This window comes from Mesocricetus auratus, unplaced genomic scaffold (assembly GCF_017639785.1).
Source record: "Mesocricetus auratus isolate SY011 unplaced genomic scaffold, BCM_Maur_2.0 Super-Scaffold_100676, whole genome shotgun sequence".
In the NCBI taxonomy this organism is placed as follows: domain Eukaryota; kingdom Metazoa; phylum Chordata; class Mammalia; order Rodentia; family Cricetidae; genus Mesocricetus; species Mesocricetus auratus.
The window spans coordinates 181,095,760-181,113,838 of NW_024429266.1; the positions used below are offsets into that span (position 1 = coordinate 181,095,760).

Sequence of the window (18,079 nt, forward strand, 5' to 3'; positions counted from 1 at the left end):
GGGAAGTAAATACTCTACCTCTGAGCTCTCCTTAGGCCCCTCCTTTTATTTTAAATTAAAGTCTAGCAGTCACTCATGAAAATCATGCCTTCAGATCTTTGAATTTCTCCATGGGATAGGTCTCTAGGTATACCACGGGGTAAATTAAATGTCATGAAAAGCCAAAGTAAGAGCCCTAAAGCCACTGGAAATTTGTTTACTAATTTCTCCCAGACTTTTCACAGGAGGAGGTCTTCAAAGAGGAAGGCCGGAATTACCTCTGTCACTCACGCCTGTCCTGACACAAGTGAGGGTACATTCTCACTTCCTCATACTTATTCCCAATCAGGTGAGTGCAAATCTCGGGCTTCAGTCCAAGCCTATTTTGTGGAAACTCTACACTGTGAAGACAGCAACAGAAATACTTCCATTTCCAAGGCCCTTGTTTGTGAATTACAGTCAACCTTTGGACTATGGATGGGAAGAAGCCTGATGACACTTGTGACAAATCCTTATCTGATGCTGGATATGGAAAGATGACTCTGGAAAAGGTGACAGGCCAAGAACCATGAAGTCACATTCAGATAGAATAATCATATGGGCCTGGCTATGTGTGCCCGCTAAGGGGCCTGCTCCTCTAACAGCGTGAGGCTAGGGGGAGGGCTTCAGAAAGATAAAAACTTTCTATCCGCCTGCCCTCAAATGCTGAATGTATGACATAGGCTGGGGCCTGGTAGCAGTGTCAAATGAACACAGGTAACAAGGTTTCACACAGCTAACCCCTGCAGCTAGGATGAGGCCTTGTTCTCTCCCCGCCTCCTCTTCTCAGTCCCTCATGAAAGCCAGGTCAAGTCCTTGTGTTGTGACTCCAGGCCCTAAGATCAGCCGTTTACCTTCGTGTTAGTGCATGCTTTTCCCTTTTTGTAGTCTTTGTGACTGCCCCGCTTGTCCAATTTGGCCCAGAGGGCTTTGGCCTTCCAGTAGTTGAGCTTGGACTTGAGCTTGTGGTAGAAGGAGCGGTAGTCCTTAGGCTTCAGGTCCAGGTGGTCGCAGAGCTCTTGGAAGGCTCTGAGGGTTCCCTTGCAGGTAGTGGCCTGGACAAACCGGTCAAAGAGGACATGAGCTTGGTTCGTTGTCTCCTGCTTCCTCTCCTCCATGCTCCCCTACTCTTGGCACGACCCCACAGGGGGCAGTGGAATGGCTGTGGATCCACCTGGCACTGTCACCTTAATCTAAGGGAAAACAAGGAAGAAAAAGACAATGGTCAGCATCTCTGTGTTTATGAACACTTCCCAAAGACTGGTGACACTCATGTCCTTGACAGATGTTCTTGGAGACACTCCAGACACCACACAGGGTGTTGGGAGCTGACAGTCTAGTAGGCAACATGATCACAGAGACAATGTTACAATGGGCTATTCAGGGACTGCAGCAGCTTCCAGTTAGGGAAGGAGGGCATGCAAGACCGGGCAGGGTGGTCACTCCAGCTGTCCTGTGAGGGTCTCACAGGCATCAGTCACTAGTGATTCCCAGTTTTCTGGTGGAGGCCAAACTACAGCAAGCCAAAGGATTAAAACCAAAATTGCTCATTTGTGTGGCTGGCTGGTGATCTCTCTGTCTTGAACCCATTAAATGGAAGTACTTAGCATGGATGACCTTGAAGTTTACGGAGCGGCTGATGAGGGAGACCAGGTTTAGGAGTCATCGGCATGTGGCAGGAGTGGGAACTATTCAAGCAGACGGTATGTACTGACGGCCCATGAGCAAGAAGAGCCCAGAACTCTGCACAAGACCTGAGCTACCCCAACCAACCTGACAGAGGCCAGCAGGGAGACAAGCCCTCTTCAAAGACTACTGCAAGAATTAGTACAGAGAGCTGAAGAAAGCCAAAGGACTGTGTCAGGGATGGCTAGGAAGCAGGAGACATCAGTCGCTTGGCACATAAGAATCGTAAAGCTTTCCCCTGCTCATGGTACATGCGGGTGGGTTTACAGCCACCACACTTTCCCAATTCATATTTTAGGATAGCAACAATGTTATTCATACTGAGTACTACTCAGAAATGGCCACCACCAGTCTCCCGGGATGTGTGCAGCCAAACATTTGAATGGCCTGGAGTCTGCACTGGCTGCTGTGTGACCCTCGGGAAGTCCTCCGGCCGCTTCAGTTCCCGTTTTGGAAGGTGAGAAGGAAGGACTGATGACTGCCAACTCTTGGAGGCCTGGAGTCCTCTGGGACGGCTCTGCCCACGACACTCCTGTAGTGCTCCAGTTAGAACAGCTCACTCACCGTCCCTTGTCGCTGGGATGAATGGCACTGGGCGGAGCTCTGCTGTGAAGCAGCTTTCCTCTGGGAACTGGGGAGATGCATTGCACTAATACTGAGGGGCAAGGAGCTGCTCACTATCGAGTGAATGGACTCAAGCTAGTGGGAGCCCCCAGGTGTTGGTACTGATGGAACCGATTCTCGGAGACACACCCCAGATTCTATGACATGGATTACCGTAAGACTGAGTGACGCTGTTCTTTGGACAGATCACTAAGCAACAGAAGGCTCAGGGAAGTGGGGGACATTCCACTTTTCTACATATCCCGCTAAAACTTCATGGGATTAAATCACCCCCCCCATCTTGAGTTCCGTAGGAGGTGGAAAGTACTGAGATCAGCGTTTCCTCTCCTGCTTCCCAAGAGAGAGGACGGGCCTAAGAGAACAAGATGGTGATCTTACCACACACACTGTTTTGGCTTCTTACCACAAAACTGTGACTTATTCAACAGCCCTCCTGGCTCTGGACACTAAAAGTCATTGCTAATAAACACAGCCTCTCTCGATATCCAAGTGGCCAAGAGTACAAGATTTTAAAAAAAAGAAGAAGAATGAATTATCTGGGGGTATGGCTCAGTGGCAGAACACTAACATGTGAAGGCTCTGGGTTCATCCCTAGCCCCACAAATAAAGAATAAACACACACACACACACACACACACACACACACACACACACACAAAACAAATAAGAGAAATCCTGGAATTAATCAGAACCAACCTCCAGTCTCCCCTAAATAAAGGTTTATTTTAGGTCATGGCAGCAAGAAAGAATTTGAAGGCCATAAAAAGAGTCCATTCTTTTCTTACAAGCCCAGACTCAGAAATGGTAGTCAGTGAAAAGACAGCTTGTAAGAGTGGAAAAATTCACATCTTTATGACGGAAGAGGCAGAAGAAAGGACAGCAAGGAAAAACAACTGGCTATGACTGGGCTTCAGAGAGTGGGGATTGCCCTGCCCCTTCCGACCCCAACCCCCATGCCCTACCTGAATTCACAACCACCTAACGCTTCCCGAGTTACAATGCAACGTTCCCCAAGTTTTGAACACACCTGACCTGATTATCCACCAAGAAGGAACATGGTTTTCCTCTGTTCCTAGCTGGCAGCCACTGGTTAGCTCTTGCCAGAATTCAATGCTCTCAGCACCGTGTAGCTCTTGCTGAGCCCAGCATGTTCAAGATTCCACACAACATATTCCTTCCTTCTTTTCCTTCCTTTCCTTCCTTCTTTCTCTTTCTTCCCTTCCTTCCTTCCTTCTTTCCTTCCTTCCTTGTTTCCTTCCTTCCTTCTTTTCCTTCTTTCTTTTGAGACAGGGTCTCATGATGTGCATAGTTCTGGTGTCCTGGAACTCACTATGTAGATCAAGCAGGACTCAAATTCACCAAGATCTGCCTGCCTCCACAGCCCAAATGCTGGGATTAAAGGCGTGGACCACTACACCCATCTCACACCACATTTCCAGAGCCTTTCTAACTTGTAGCACACTTTCCCTTGACCATTATCTTGGACACTACTTTCCAAAGAACAACTCGAGCTGACATCCCCTTGGTTGGCTACTGCCTACTATGAAATAAATTCTCCCGTCCCCAGAGCTGCTGACCATCACAGGCCATTCCAAAATCAAATTCCATCATGGCTGAACCCTTTCATTAACAAGCACCCCAGTGCCTGTTTGAGTGTACAATGCTATTCTAACACACAGTCTCGGCCCAGGTCCCCAAAGGGTGCAGAGTATCTGCTCTGGAGTGGCAGGCAAGTATTAGGTGCCCTGGCTAAGGGATCATGATCCGCAGGGCACTAATGACACCAGATAAACAGAAGGAGGCTGGTTCTCAGGACAATGCAATGGGCACCCAGAGTAAAACTACACGAGACAGAGTCCCTTGGGCTGCCTCCCCTTTCGCCTCTGTGAGCCAGGTGAGCCAGCAGGAAGACAGCCCAGGGCAGCCAGCACTGTTCTGCCCATCTCATATACCATGCTGTGCAGCACCAGGGCTGCCCCCTCCCCAGGGGACTTGCCCAGCCCTGTGACTCACACTGGGAATGGCCAGGAAGAATGGCAGAGGGGCCCATCCTGTTAAACGTCACTGCCCCCCCCCCCCGAAGGTCAAAGCTGCATCATAGTCTTCCTGGCTTCTCCTCACTCAGTGTGCCGCCCATCCAAGCATTCTGGGAAAATCAACACTCATAATCGCAGGAACCTAGAGACCAGGAAACCCGGCCAGAGGAGTCAGAGCTCCTGAGGGTGGAAAGGTCAGGGTCGGGCAGGTAGCAGCAAGGGAAGTGAGGAGCCTGAGGAGGAAGAAACAGCGAGGCCAGGTTTCCAGGTTCCAGGCATCTGTGTGGTTCTGCCAGACACAGCACCCTGTGTTTTGTCTCACAGCAGCTGATTGCTGACTCAGCCGCTTCCACATTCCTGGGCTGTGGAGGACAGGGCTGTGGAGACAGGTCTGCAAGAGCACAGGGAACAGCCTTGTGCTTTACATTCCTAATAGGAAAGGCTGCCCTGACTCCCAGTTCTTAGAACAGAGGGGGGGGGGGATTTATAAAAATAGAAAAAAGAAAGAAAATCAGAAGAATAAGAAAATAGAGGCCCACCTCATGCACCTATGCCAGCAGGTATACAAATCTTGAACCCAAAAGGCCATCCAGGATGCACTCCTTTCCCTGGCCCACTCTATGGGCACCAAGGCAGTCCAAGAGACTTGGAAGCAGGTGAACAGGGACGTTTGCCTTGGAACACTGTTGGGATGCAGATGAAATGCAATTCTGATTAGTGAGTGTGTCTGTGATTTGCCCCTGAAATAGCACCCAAATCACCAGGATGGCTGTGTTCTCAAATGGTCTTCCTGCAGCTGAGTGGCTGGGCTACTAGGCTACAGACAGACACCAAAGCTCTGGCCTGTGGACAGCCAGAGGCCTAACTCAAACACCTCTGTTGCCTGTAACTGTTTCAGCTACTCAACTCACAACTCTTAGACAAGGCTCTGGCTCGAAGGAAGCAAACCAAAATTTAATAGTATGGAGGTTCTTCAAAGAATCAGAAACAGAGCTATGCTATGATGCAAAAATCTCAACTCTGAAAGAAATGAAAGCAAGACCTTCAAGATTTGTATACTTTTCCTTGCGGTTGTATCATTCACAATGGATAAACCATTAACAGATGACTAGATAAAGGACTGTGTATATGTGTGTAGAACTATGTGTATGTGTACACACATACACTTATTAATTTCAATATATACCAACATGTGGGCGAGATGGAGACAGGAGGGTTAGGAGTTCAAGGTGAGGCTTAGCTGTATGAGACCTTTTTTTTTTTTTTTTTGGTTTTACGAAACAGGGTTTCTCTGTATTGTTTTGGAGGCTGTCAGTCCAGCCCGGCCTCGAACTCACAGAGATCCGCCTGCCTCTGCCTCCTGAGTGCTGGGATTAAAGGCGTGCACCACCACCACCTGGCTTGTATGAGACCCTTCTTACAACCATCACCAAGATCAAAGGCAAATGTTCTATGCTTTCACTTAAGTGAGATATTTAGGAAAATCAGAGACAGAGAGTAGAATAGTGGCTGTCAGGCCTATCGGGGAGGGAAACGGAGTTACAGAGACACACGGTATAGGAGGCTGGATAGATCTGGCTAGCCTGGCTGACCAGAGAACTCCAGTGCTTGGGTGACAGCTGAGAACCACTGTGGCCAACTTTGACATTGTGGGCTCTGAGGCTATGAACTCAGGTCTTCATGCCTGCAATGCAAACACTTCACTGAGCCATTTCCTCAGCTTGTTTAGTTTGCTTGGGTTTATGTGACAGTGTCTCCTTTAGCTCAGGCTGATCTCAAACTCACTATGTAACCACTGCTGGCCTTTACCTCCTGATTCTCCTGCCTCTGTCTTCCAAGTACTGGGATTACAAGCATAAGTCACCAGGCCTGGCTGGATTACTACAGCTCTGTAACAATTTCTGAAATCAAGAAACGCAAGTACCCAAGCTATAAACTTCTTTCAAATATTGTCTTGGATATTCAGAGCCCCTAGGAATTTGGTTAAGAATTTTAGTTTTTTGCTCGTATTGGATAATGCTGACATCTTAAATTTTTCAGCACAAGAATGTGGGATGTATTTTCATTTATGTTTATTCTCTTTTAGTAATGTTGTGGGGGTTTTGTTGTATATGGCATTTACTTTCTTGGTTAACTCTCAAGCGTTTCATTCTTATTGAAACCATTGTAAACTGAATTACTTTTGTAATTCCCTCAGATCATCCCCTGTAGGGCACAGTTGACATGTGCAGGCTGGCTTTCCTGAGTCCTTCATTAGTTCTCATTTGTGGATGGATTCTATTACCTACCAACAGCAATGACGTCACCTTTCCAGTGTGGGCGTCTTTTCTTGCCAAACTGATTGATCTAGGTAACATCTAACATTACACTAGACAGAAGCAGCGGAGGTGGGCCCTGGGAATGGATCCTGACTTTAGCAGCAAAAGCTTTCAGTCTTCACTTCCAAGCATAGTTTCCTGTGTCTTCACTAGTGATCATGGCATTCACTGCGTCTTCAGTAGTGATCAAGGTGTCTGCTATGCCTTCTCTAGTGATCACAGCATGTATGTACTGTATACTGTGTCTTCACTCACTGGTGAGCATACTGTGGACCGTGTCTTCTTCAGTGAGCATGTTGAGTGTATGTCTCCTTTAGTGAGCATGGTGTGTACTGTACCTTCACTAGTGATGACAGCACGTCTACACTATGGCTTCACTAGTGAGCACGATGTGTATTGTGTGCTCACTAGTGAGCACAGTGTGTTCTGTATCCTCACTAGCATGTATGTACTGTGTCTTCACTACTATTCCAAGCACTGTTTACTATGTCTTCTCTAGTAAGCATGGTGTGTACTCACTAGTTAGCATGGTGAGCACGTGTTTCTGTGTCTCTCTATTGAGTATGGTATTTACTGTGAGCTTTTCTATATATGTCTTCTTTGAGGCTAGTTTGTTAAGTGTTTTCATAGAGACGTCAATTCCACAACTATTTGTTTCTGAATGTGTTCTATCCTACCAAATTTTCTGACTTTCCATGCTGTTTAGCATTAAGCTCACATTCAGCAGAACTGTAAAGAAACATGGAATCAGTCTTGCCCCCACGGGGCCCCTCCCCATTTTGTGCATCCTATTCACATTTCGGATGCCTTCATATGCTCTGCCATTCTGCAAATATCTCTCTTAACTGCAAGCATCCTCAAGGCTGTGACCAGGTCTTTGCAGCCATAGCCTGATCTGCAATGGGAACCCTGTTTCTGTGGAGTTGGCGGGTGTAGGATAGGAGCCAAGCAATCCCCTTCTGGAAGGAATGACCCTATGGTAACGCACCTACTGAAGCCCTCATGGCTGAGAAGATGGTGAAGAAGAACTGGGAGACAACACTTTGGGGGCTGTGGACTGTCTCTAGAGGTGTTCCACAAAAGCTGAGATCACATGACCTCTGGGTTCTCTTCCAAGTCTCTAATTCTGCAAGAATAGCCTTAACCCCTGTTATAACTTTTCTTACTTTTTTTTTATTGCTTCTCTGCCAACAGCCTATTTCACTGTGAAAACAAGACTACTTAAGCAACGGAGAAATGAAGTGAGCCAAAAACCAAACTGACCTCCACCTGGGGTTCTGCTCTCCGGACACACAAGGCATCCAGAACTGAGGCAAACACCAACCCAACCATTACCGACGGTGTCAGTGATGCTCACAGTAGCCCTGTCTTCTGATGCTGAATTACAGCCACCACACCCACCCAGCACTGATGTGAGTTCTGTGTGCTCTGAACTCTGGTGCACTTCCCCTTCACAGCAAGAGGAGCATCTCCCCAGCCCTATAGCCTTCATTTGCTCATGGTAAATTGCAGCTTCAAGAAGCTTAGGGCTAGAGAGAGAGGGCGGTGGTTCAGAGTACTAGCGGCCCCAGGCTGCGCTCCCAGAAGTCACAGAGGAACAGACTGACAGATTTAACCTCTTTTCTGTTCTCCTGCACCAGGCACACAACACATGCACATGTAGGCACACATATATACACATGAAATAAAAATAAGTAAAGATTGCAAAGGGCAGTGAAGTCTTGTTTGGGTTGGAGCTGCCTAGGACCCACGGCATTCGCCATTTTGACAAGCACTGGAAAATGTAGCTTTGGGAACAAGCATTCAGCACAAGGCATGTCCCCCTTCAGGGGACAGGCAGCTACAACTGCTAGAATATGAATGCTTGGCTATCAGTAGACACGCAGTTTCAAGAGCAAGAGCATGCAGTCCAGGATTGTTCGTATGGCAGTCTCCCTCGGCATCTGCTCTTTAGAAACAGAGCCTTTTGCAAATGTAAGCAAGAGAAACCTAGTTTCCTGGCGATGTTTCCTCTTGGCTGTTGGAAGGCGAAGCAGTTAAAACAGTGTTAACCTGTCTATTTTTCAGCAGTCTTCAGCATATGCCCACCCCACCCCATAATCACTGTAGGAACTCAAGGCGGGCGGGACAGATGAATTTCAGCCACCTTCTACAACTGCACAGAGCTGAATCACAGCAGGATGCAAAGGCCAGCATCCTCTGGCCCCACTAACCAGAGTGTTGCTCTCATATAGGCTGAGAGGTGGGAGGGTCTGACCCGAGAGAAAGGTCACTGAGCATGGAGGAAGCACAGGCAATAGAGAATTCCAAGTGCTCCCTTCTCCACATGGTCAGCTCCTGTCTGCTCTGTACTATGTATGCATCTTGTTCCAGGCACACAGTAGGTACTTCATTAGGTCCTGTGGAATGATGGGCTACCAAGTGACTCCAAGTACAGAGGCTCGCGATACCTCAGGGGAGACTTCAAGGGCCACAGCTGCCATGATGCAGCAGCCCAGAGATACTTGAATGCCTCCTAAAGGCCACCATAGAGCTCCCAGGAGAGAAATAATTTTAGGTAGCCAAGGGTTTAGAATATATTCCAGCACCCCACTGGAATCCAGGGGTTCTCAGTGTTCCAGTCTACCTAGTAAGAACACCATGGAATGTTAAGATACATCACGGATAAGCTGGGAAGCATCTGAGAAACAGTCTAGTAGCTACCTCATGCTCCCTCTAACCAAGCTAGACACACAACAGCACAAGTGACAAGCAGCTCTGCCTGATGAAGTGGTCAGCCATCACTGAGCCCTTCGAAATGCTGACTTCTCGAGGATGCTGTCACCCCACAATCTAAACCCTATCACTGAAGGTGTCCAGATCAAAACCAGTTACTATCACATGGCAGCAATCTGCACATTCTCCTTAGCTCCTCTGACCGCTTTTCTTGACATGGTCTTCAGTTTCTTAACCTTCTTAATGTTTTTTCTATGAGCTTATACCATTAATCAGTGGTTATGCCTGTCTCCTCTGCCTTCCCATGAAAATGAATGAGCAACCATGTATGGGCTTATCTGAGGCCATGCTCCACCTGAGCCCTTAAGCATCTTACAATGCCTCCTGCACCAATTCCTCCACCCCAGAGAGACCACTCCCATCAATGTAAGCCTCTTACCTTAGAAACTCCGCCTTGACCCCATCCCTTATAATTCGCTCACTCTAGTCCCATTACAGCAAAACTCCCTTCAAGCTGCCTGTGCTTACAGCCATAGCTGCTTCTTCTCCCTCTCTCCTGAACCTACATCCCTGCCACTGCAAGCCAATACACAGGGTACTGAATGTCTTCCACACTATCAAACCCAACAGCCAGGTTTCAAGCCTAGTTTTTCTCCACCCATCATGGTGATCAATATTTGCTATTCATGAACTACAACCGGGAAGCCGATGTATTTGAACAGCATTCCATTATATATGGAAAACAATTACTTTCTAAAACAGAAAAGTAACTTTGACATTTTTGCAGATCTCTTAATGTGCGTCTAAGAGGACAGCTGGATTCTTGATCTGATGCTGTTTCATCCGTTGCAACATCACACATCAGTCGGCGGCTTCTAGAACATCCCACTGTGTGCTTGCCAGCCAGCAGAGTGGACAAATCGAGCAGCCCCAACTGAGCATTATCTCAGACCCTCAGGAAAGTGTCAAGGAGCCCACCCAGATCCTCACCCCTTCCTGCTGAGCCCCAGCCCTCCCTCCCACCTCACAAGCCTTCCCGCTATCCCACACAGAGGTCTGTTCCTTTTGCGGCTCTTTTGTTTGAAGATAACCTTCCCAGACCCACTCACTTTTTCAAATATGTATGTATATAAATATATATTCAATGTGTATTAAATATGTAGATATATTTGAATGTCTATAAATACATATAAACATATACATTACCTGTTAGCCACCCTGTACTTCTCCAGGCTCTAGAAAATAATACAGAAGTGAACAGATAAATGGTTCTCTGCCTCTCAGGGTGTGAACTTAGCTGACACACTACCCAAACAGCCTGCTCTGTATTAACTTCAGCCACCACACTGGGCTTGAGATGTCTGTCGCTCAGTGGAAGAGCCATGTATGAGGCCTGGGATCACTGCCACTGCCATCACCACCACCAGATACCACTTTTTGTGCCATTTTCCTGGTTTTCTCCGGAGCACACACTACTTTGGCATGCTATAAATGTTACTTGTTGTTCTGTAGCTCCCAGGCCCCAACACGGAGCCCGTCATCACAGCTGGGACAGTTGCTGCCTAAGCAGCGCCCAGTGGCCAGGACCTGAGTAGACAGCTTCTCCAGCCTGGTGCCAAGGTCTAGAAACCTATGAGGTCACAAGGCAGGTGCTATGTTACAAGGAAGTGGGTGGCACACTTGCAGACTCATGCCAGCAGGCTGGGAGGCACTCAGAGACCTGGGAATCCCGTGTGGGGAAGAAAGATTCTGCAGCAGGCCCCTTACCCGGCTCAGACCCAGTTCCTGCCTGAAATTTAAGGGGGAATGGCTTGGGGGAAAGCAGGAAAGAGAGCAGGACAGGGGCCAGTAGTTAGGGGCAGCTCTGCTTCAACAGCCAATCACCTCAGAAGAATTGCCCCATGGAAAGTACCCATTTCCAGAACAACAGCGGGACCAGTGTTGTGAAACAGCAGCCGGCTTCCCATGTGGTAAGTGAAGGACCGTGTGGGGGTCTGGATAGGAATGGCCCCCACAGACTCATGCGTTTAAATGCTTGGTCCACAGGCAGTGGCACTACCTGGAGGTGTGGGCTTGCTGGAGTAGGTATGGCCTTCTTGGCGGAAGCGTGTATCACTGTGGAGGTGGGCTTTGCGGTCTTACATGTTCAAGCCACACCCTTTCTGCTGCCTTTGGACCAAAATGTAGAACTCTCAGCTCCTTCTCTAGCACACGATGTCTGCCTATAAACCACCATGTTTTCTGCCACAATAATAACGAACTGAACCTGTAGGTGAGACACAGTTAAATGTTTTCCTTTGTAAGTGGTACCGTGGTCATGGAGTCTCTTCACAGCAATAGAAACCCTAAGACAGCAGAACCAAAGTATTTCTAATTCCTAAGTGTATGTTTGAAGCCTGTCAGAAAACCACCACACTGCCACCAGCCAGAGGAGTCTGAATGGCACTGTCTCCATTAAGACAGAAGGTAGGGAGGTTATCATGCATCTCTATATCCAGCTTCTGATTGATACAGGGGTGGGGTGGGGGTGGGGGTGTAAACTAATACCCGGACCACTACCTTCCACAGTGAAATGGACACAACCAAACAACTAGGGTGGCAAATCCCAGCAGTGCTGAGTGAAGGGGCCACAGGGACACGGTCTCTGATCCCAGGTGGGGTCTTGACGCAACCAATGGTCGGTCACACACACACACACACACACACACACACACACACACACACACACACACACACACACACACACCTACCGTTTATCCTGACCTGGCACCTGGGTCTGGGTCTCAAGTGACCTGCTCCATCCACAACTCCACCCCACTCTCCAACAACTTTATCTCTTACACACAATTATTGTGGTCTTTTCCCTTTCTCTCTGGGGAAGTGGGCTCGGGGCTCCCTGCCCTCCAGCCCCTACACCTGCCTCAGAGACAGTCAAAGATGTACAGTTCATCCCTCTAACCCCTGGAAATGTGGTTTCGTCTCTACCGTGTGCTTTCCCCCAACTTCCTCCCATTAAGAACACTCAAATAACGTGTAACCACCACCCTGCCCATCCGCTACAAAATCCAAACCTCTTCCTATGCCAGTTTCCCGCTCAGCTGCCATGGGGGAGGGGGCTTCCCTCTCCCTATCCCCCTTTGAGTCACTGGCCTCTTCCGTCCCACTACTGGGCCTCCTCGAGGTCAGGCTACCAGATCTGCTCTTGTCATCACTTCTTAACACCCGGTCCCGAGCAATCCTTTTGTATTCTTCTCATCACCCTACAATCTGGCTTCTGTCTCCACCACTCCACCGAGGCTGACAGTGGCTTTCTGAGAAAGGCTCAGTCATTATCTCACTCGAGCCCTGTCTATGGCTTTTCCTGGAAACCCCCGCCCCTGCTCTGTGAGCCCAGGGCCTCCGTCTCCTCTCTGCACAGCTCCCAGCACGCAGTCTCGGATGGCCTGAAATCTTTCATCTGCTGCTCTTCATAAAACCGGATGACCTTGAGCTTCACCTTTCTATGATCGTGAAAACCAAATCCCTTAAAGCACATCCATGCAGACACCCTAACGGGCACCACACACAAATCCCAAAGCAAACGCCTCTATTCTCTCAGTTCCACACACCTTCCTCCTCGCAGAGCCAAATGCACTGCACCCACCGCCAGGTGGAAAAAGTCACCTCAGTCTCTGCTCTTCACTCCATCAAGCCAACCTGCAGTGCTCCCCGGGACCTCCACTTCATAAGGTCTCTCTTGTTAGTGAAATCCTCGAAACTGCTAGTGCGGACTGTCAGAACAGCACCTTAACCTCCCTCCAACGTAGCACCACATAACGCCACAGTGTTCATTCTGTCCCCATCTCCGTCCTCCACTGACTTCAGGGAACAATTTGGATTCTTAGCAAAGTTCAAAGGCCCGTCAAGCCCCAGCACTAGCTGCATGTCCTGTGCTTTGGTCACGTTTCCTGGGGTGCACCTCACACCTGTGCTGGCTGTCCTCAGCCATTGTGCCCTCCTCCTTGCTCACCAGAGACCACATGCTCAGGATTCAAGGACACCCACCACCTGCCAGGCAGCCTGGATCAGTTTTTCCTCCCCTGTGATGGATACCACGCTCTCAACACTTACCACAACTCTGGGGCCACATCTCCGTGTCTGCCTGTGAGCATGGCTCTAGTTGAAGGAAAAGGCTGTGTTGACATTTGCACTTAATAGATTCTGTAGGAAAGCTGGTACCAGAAAGGAGGCAAGAGAACAGAAAGGCTTTCTGGGAGACAGGGTCAGATGTCACAGAACTATAAAGAGGAGCAGTCACATCTGCATGATGGTTAATTTGCTATTAACTTGATTTAGGGAACAAGAAGACAGTGAAGAAGCCAAAGCTGAGTTCCTCGGGGCATCTCCGGATGTTCCCTAATTATGAAAAGGACTATTGTTTTCAACTGACAGTTTGGGACAATTTCTACACTTTTCAGACACTAGGGCGACAGGGGTGCCTGTCCAGATGTTCTGTGGGCTTCCTGGGATGCAGAGGATGAAGTGAGAAGAGGCCGGCACTAGCAAACTTCTGGGAAGGAAGTGCAGGGGAACAAAGCTGGCAGGGGCAGGCGGCTCGAAAGGGGCAAGCCCCTGCTCCTCAGCAAGGTCACGTGTGTCTTCTGTGACACCCACAGCTTGCAAACTGAATTAACCCCAGTTCTAGATCGGGATCCCAGCCTTCTGCCGCTGCCACCGCGAGCGCACGCACGCACACACACACACTTTTTCAACTGTTTGCATAAAGAAAATCTCAATTGTTCTTCCCAAAGCAGACGTGGAGCTGGAGGACCAACCTGAACCCTATTCTCCCTTCCAATTAGGAGAAAAGTGTGAGACCGAGGCACAATTTCACCAGGGAAGCAGAACTTCCTGTGCGCCAAGTGCTTGTCAGGGCCAACCCTCGCCCACTCTTCTCATTCCTATGGGGTGCTAGTACTGTTGATCCCCCGCCCACCGTGACACCCCTGGTTTGCTGTGGTCACGCCTGGCGAATGCACAGCCCACAACCTTTCCCTTCCTGTGGGGAACCCTAGTATAGAGGATGACTCCCACCCTCTCCAGGACCACACTGAACGATAATCCAAACTTTCATTTCTCTTAAAATATAGTTGCCAAAAGCAAGCCATCATGAGCTCTTTGAGTTTTAAAATTCCAACCGTTCTGGGCTCAAAGCCAGATACCTCCCAAGTTTCTACAGGAGACTCATTTCACTACCACTGAGATTAGCCGGCACAGAGCCCGAAGAGTCAACAGGTTACATTATGTGTCTCTCCTGTCCTAAAATGCCAACACAGATGGCCAGAGGCCCTATTTGGGGTGACACACAGCCGGGTTCTCTAAAACTCTAACTTACTGTAGCAGGACTACTTCTGGCTCTGGTCCATAGAAGGCAAACACTCAGGCTTGCCCCTGGACTAAAATCTAAAGCCTAGGAGTGCACATGTGTTCTTGGAGGGTGTCAGGAAGTGTCTCTTGCTGCTGTGACCACCCCCTTGGCTGTTGTGACCTGTGTAAGTCTTACTCCCAAGAAGTCATCCCCCAGATTTGCCCCCCCATGAGCTCCTGGATGGCATCAATACGGACACGGAGGACCACAGCTAGAAAGCTGTTCCAGGAATGGGTGAGTGGACCTGAGTGGACCTAATGCAGTTCAGACACTCATTTAACAGCACCTTCAGAAATTCTACTCACTTGGGCAAAAGAGGCTACATTCTGTCTAACTCTGTATTTGACCCACATATGAAAGCTACTGGCATAGAGTATCATTGTCAAAGGTCTCAAATAAGTGACCCTGAGCTTCTGAAGAACCTCACAAAGCCCCAGAGGGTCCAGTAGTGTGTGACGACAGGCTCACAGATGAGAAAAGGCATCCCATCAGATCAGACCCCACCTGCCTCTCCTCAATCTAGTTTTCACCCTGACACTCCGTCCCCCAAGTGACAAGAGTGTGCAGGCAACAATGACATTCTGCCATCGAGGGACCTTCAGCTCCTCAGAGAATCAGCGGCAGGCAGTCACTGACGCACAGTTGTTATTCTCACCCCTGCCAGTCACTGAAACATTTGTATGATGGCAGAAAAAAAATGTCACTTCAGTTTCAGGCATCCGGGTAAACAAGAGAGACCAGACACTGGGAACACATACGACAACCAAAATCACTGCCTACCCACAAGATGAAACATCCCCTCAGACTCTGAGAAAAGCCTACCCGTGAGAATTCAGTTTAACCAAATATCCTGAACACCTGCCACCTGGTATCCACAGAGTAAGAGCCATCGGTGAAAAGTCACGGGACCCAAACAAACTGCAAACCAGGTAATTAGCCTCTGGGTCCTATAGCACCTGTGTGCCTTGCTTCTAGGCCACAGGAACAAGCAGAGGACAACTTGCTGGAGTCAGTTCTTTCCCGCATGCATTCCGAGGCCTGAACTTGGGTCACCAGGCTTGGCAGCCTTTACTGCCCAGCTATCTGATGCAATCTTCTAAAAAGTTAACTACTGGCAAAAAACAGTTCTTCTCAGATAAAAAGGTAGAATTCCTTAGTAGAGGCCAAGTGTCATGTACCTGTAATCCTAGCACTGGGAAGGCTGGGGTAAAGCTATTACGAATGCAAGGACAGTCTGGGCTGTGTAGGGAGACTCTCTCAACTGGAAAAAAAAACAAAAACAAAACAGGATCCTGTACCCTGTCTGCTTCGGCCTTCCCGCACCCCTCCTCCACAATCTGAGTGTTGCACAAATCTCTCCACTAGGAGAGACTTTCAGTATCAGAGCCAAGGTACCAAACACATGGCGGTCAGCTAAGGCCTGAAGCGGGCAATGGCCTTTCCTCCCAACAACAGCTGCACACTTTCTTAGGCACAATGAAGAGCAGTAGGCTGTGAATCCACAACCCCATAACTTGCTAAACAACTGATCAAAGAAACACAGTGAAATTTATGGGGAAAAATGCTTTGAACTTTAGCATGAGGTTTCGGCTGCCAGGTCTCACAGATACGGGGTCTCACAGACACGGGGTCTCACAGACACGGGGTCTCACAGACACGGGGTCTCACAGACACGGGGTCTCACACACACGGGGTCTCACAGACACGGGGTCTCACAGACACGGGGTCTCACAGACACGGGGTCTCACAGACACGGGGTCTCACAGACACGGGGTCTCACAGACACGGGGTCTCACAGACACGGGGTCTCACAGACACGGGGTCTCACATACACGGGGTCTCACAGATACGGGGTCTCACACGGGGTCTCACAGACACGGTGTCTCACAGATACGGGGTCTCACAGACACGGGGTCTCACAGATACGGGGTCTCACAGACACGGGGTCTCACAGACACGGGGTCTCACAGACACGGGGTCTCACAGACACGGGGTCTCACATACACGGGTCTCACACATACGGGGTCTCACACATACGGGGTCTCACAGATACGGGGTCTCACATACACGGGGTCTCACAGATACGGGGTCTCACAGACACGGGGTCTCACAGACACGGGGTCTCACAGACACGGGGTCTCACAGACACGGGTCTCACATACACGGGGTCTCACATGCACGGGGTCTCACAGACACGGGGTCTCACATACACGGGGTCTCACACACACGGGGTCTCACACACACGGGGTCTCACAGATACGGGGTCTCACATACACGGGGTCTCACATACACGGGGTCTCACAGACACGGGGTCTCACAGACACGGGGTCTCACAGACACGGGGTCTCACAGACACGGGGTCTCACATACACGGGTCTCACACATACGGGGTCTCACACATACGGGGTCTCACAGATACGGGGTCTCACATACACGGGGTCTCACAGACACGGGGTCTCACAGACACGGGGTCTCACAGACACGGGGTCTCACAGACACGGGTCTCACATACACGGGGTCTCACATGCACGGGGTCTCACAGACACGGGGTCTCACATACACGGGTCTCACATACACGGGGTCTCACACACACGGGGTCTCACACACACGGGGTCTCACACACACGGGGTCTCACAGATACGGGGTCTCACATACACGGGGTCTCACATACACGGGGTCTCACAGACACGGGGTCTCACAGACACAGGGTCTCACATGCACGGGGTCTCACAGACACGGGGTCTCACAGACACGGGTCTCACATACACGGGGTCTCACATACACGGGGTCTCACACACACGGGGTCTCACACACACGGGGTCTCACAGATACGGGGTCTCACATACACGGGGTCTCACAGACACGGGGTCTCACAGACACGGGGTCTCACAGACACGGGGTCTCACAGACACGGGGTCTCACAGACACGGGGTCTCACAGACACGGGTCTCACATACACGGGGTCTCACAGACACGGGGTCTCACAGACACGGGTCTCACAGACACGGGGTCTCACAGACACGGGGTCTCACAGACACGGGGTCTCACAGACACGGGGTCTCACAGACACGGGGTCTCACATACACGGGTCTCACAGACACGGGGTCTCACAGACACGGGGTCTCACAGACACGGGGTCTCACAGACACGGGGTCTCACAGACACGGGGTCTCACAGACACGGGGTCTCACAGACACGGGGTCTCACAGACACGGGGTCTCACAGACACGGGTCTCACATACACGCGGGTCTCACATGCACGGGGTCTCACAGAC

General features: G+C 49.7%; 1 protein-coding gene across 1 annotated transcript in view; it reads right to left on the reverse strand.

The window, feature by feature from the left end:
• The window catches only part of Mical3 (microtubule associated monooxygenase, calponin and LIM domain containing 3), a 179,663-nt gene that overhangs the window by 106,313 nt on the left and 55,271 nt on the right, over positions 1-18,079 (reverse strand). Inside the window, 1 exon segment of the mRNA XM_040737544.1 lies at positions 873-1,211. Within this exon segment, the coding sequence (XP_040593478.1) occupies positions 873-1,136 (264 nt within the window). The 5' untranslated portion in view covers positions 1,137-1,211.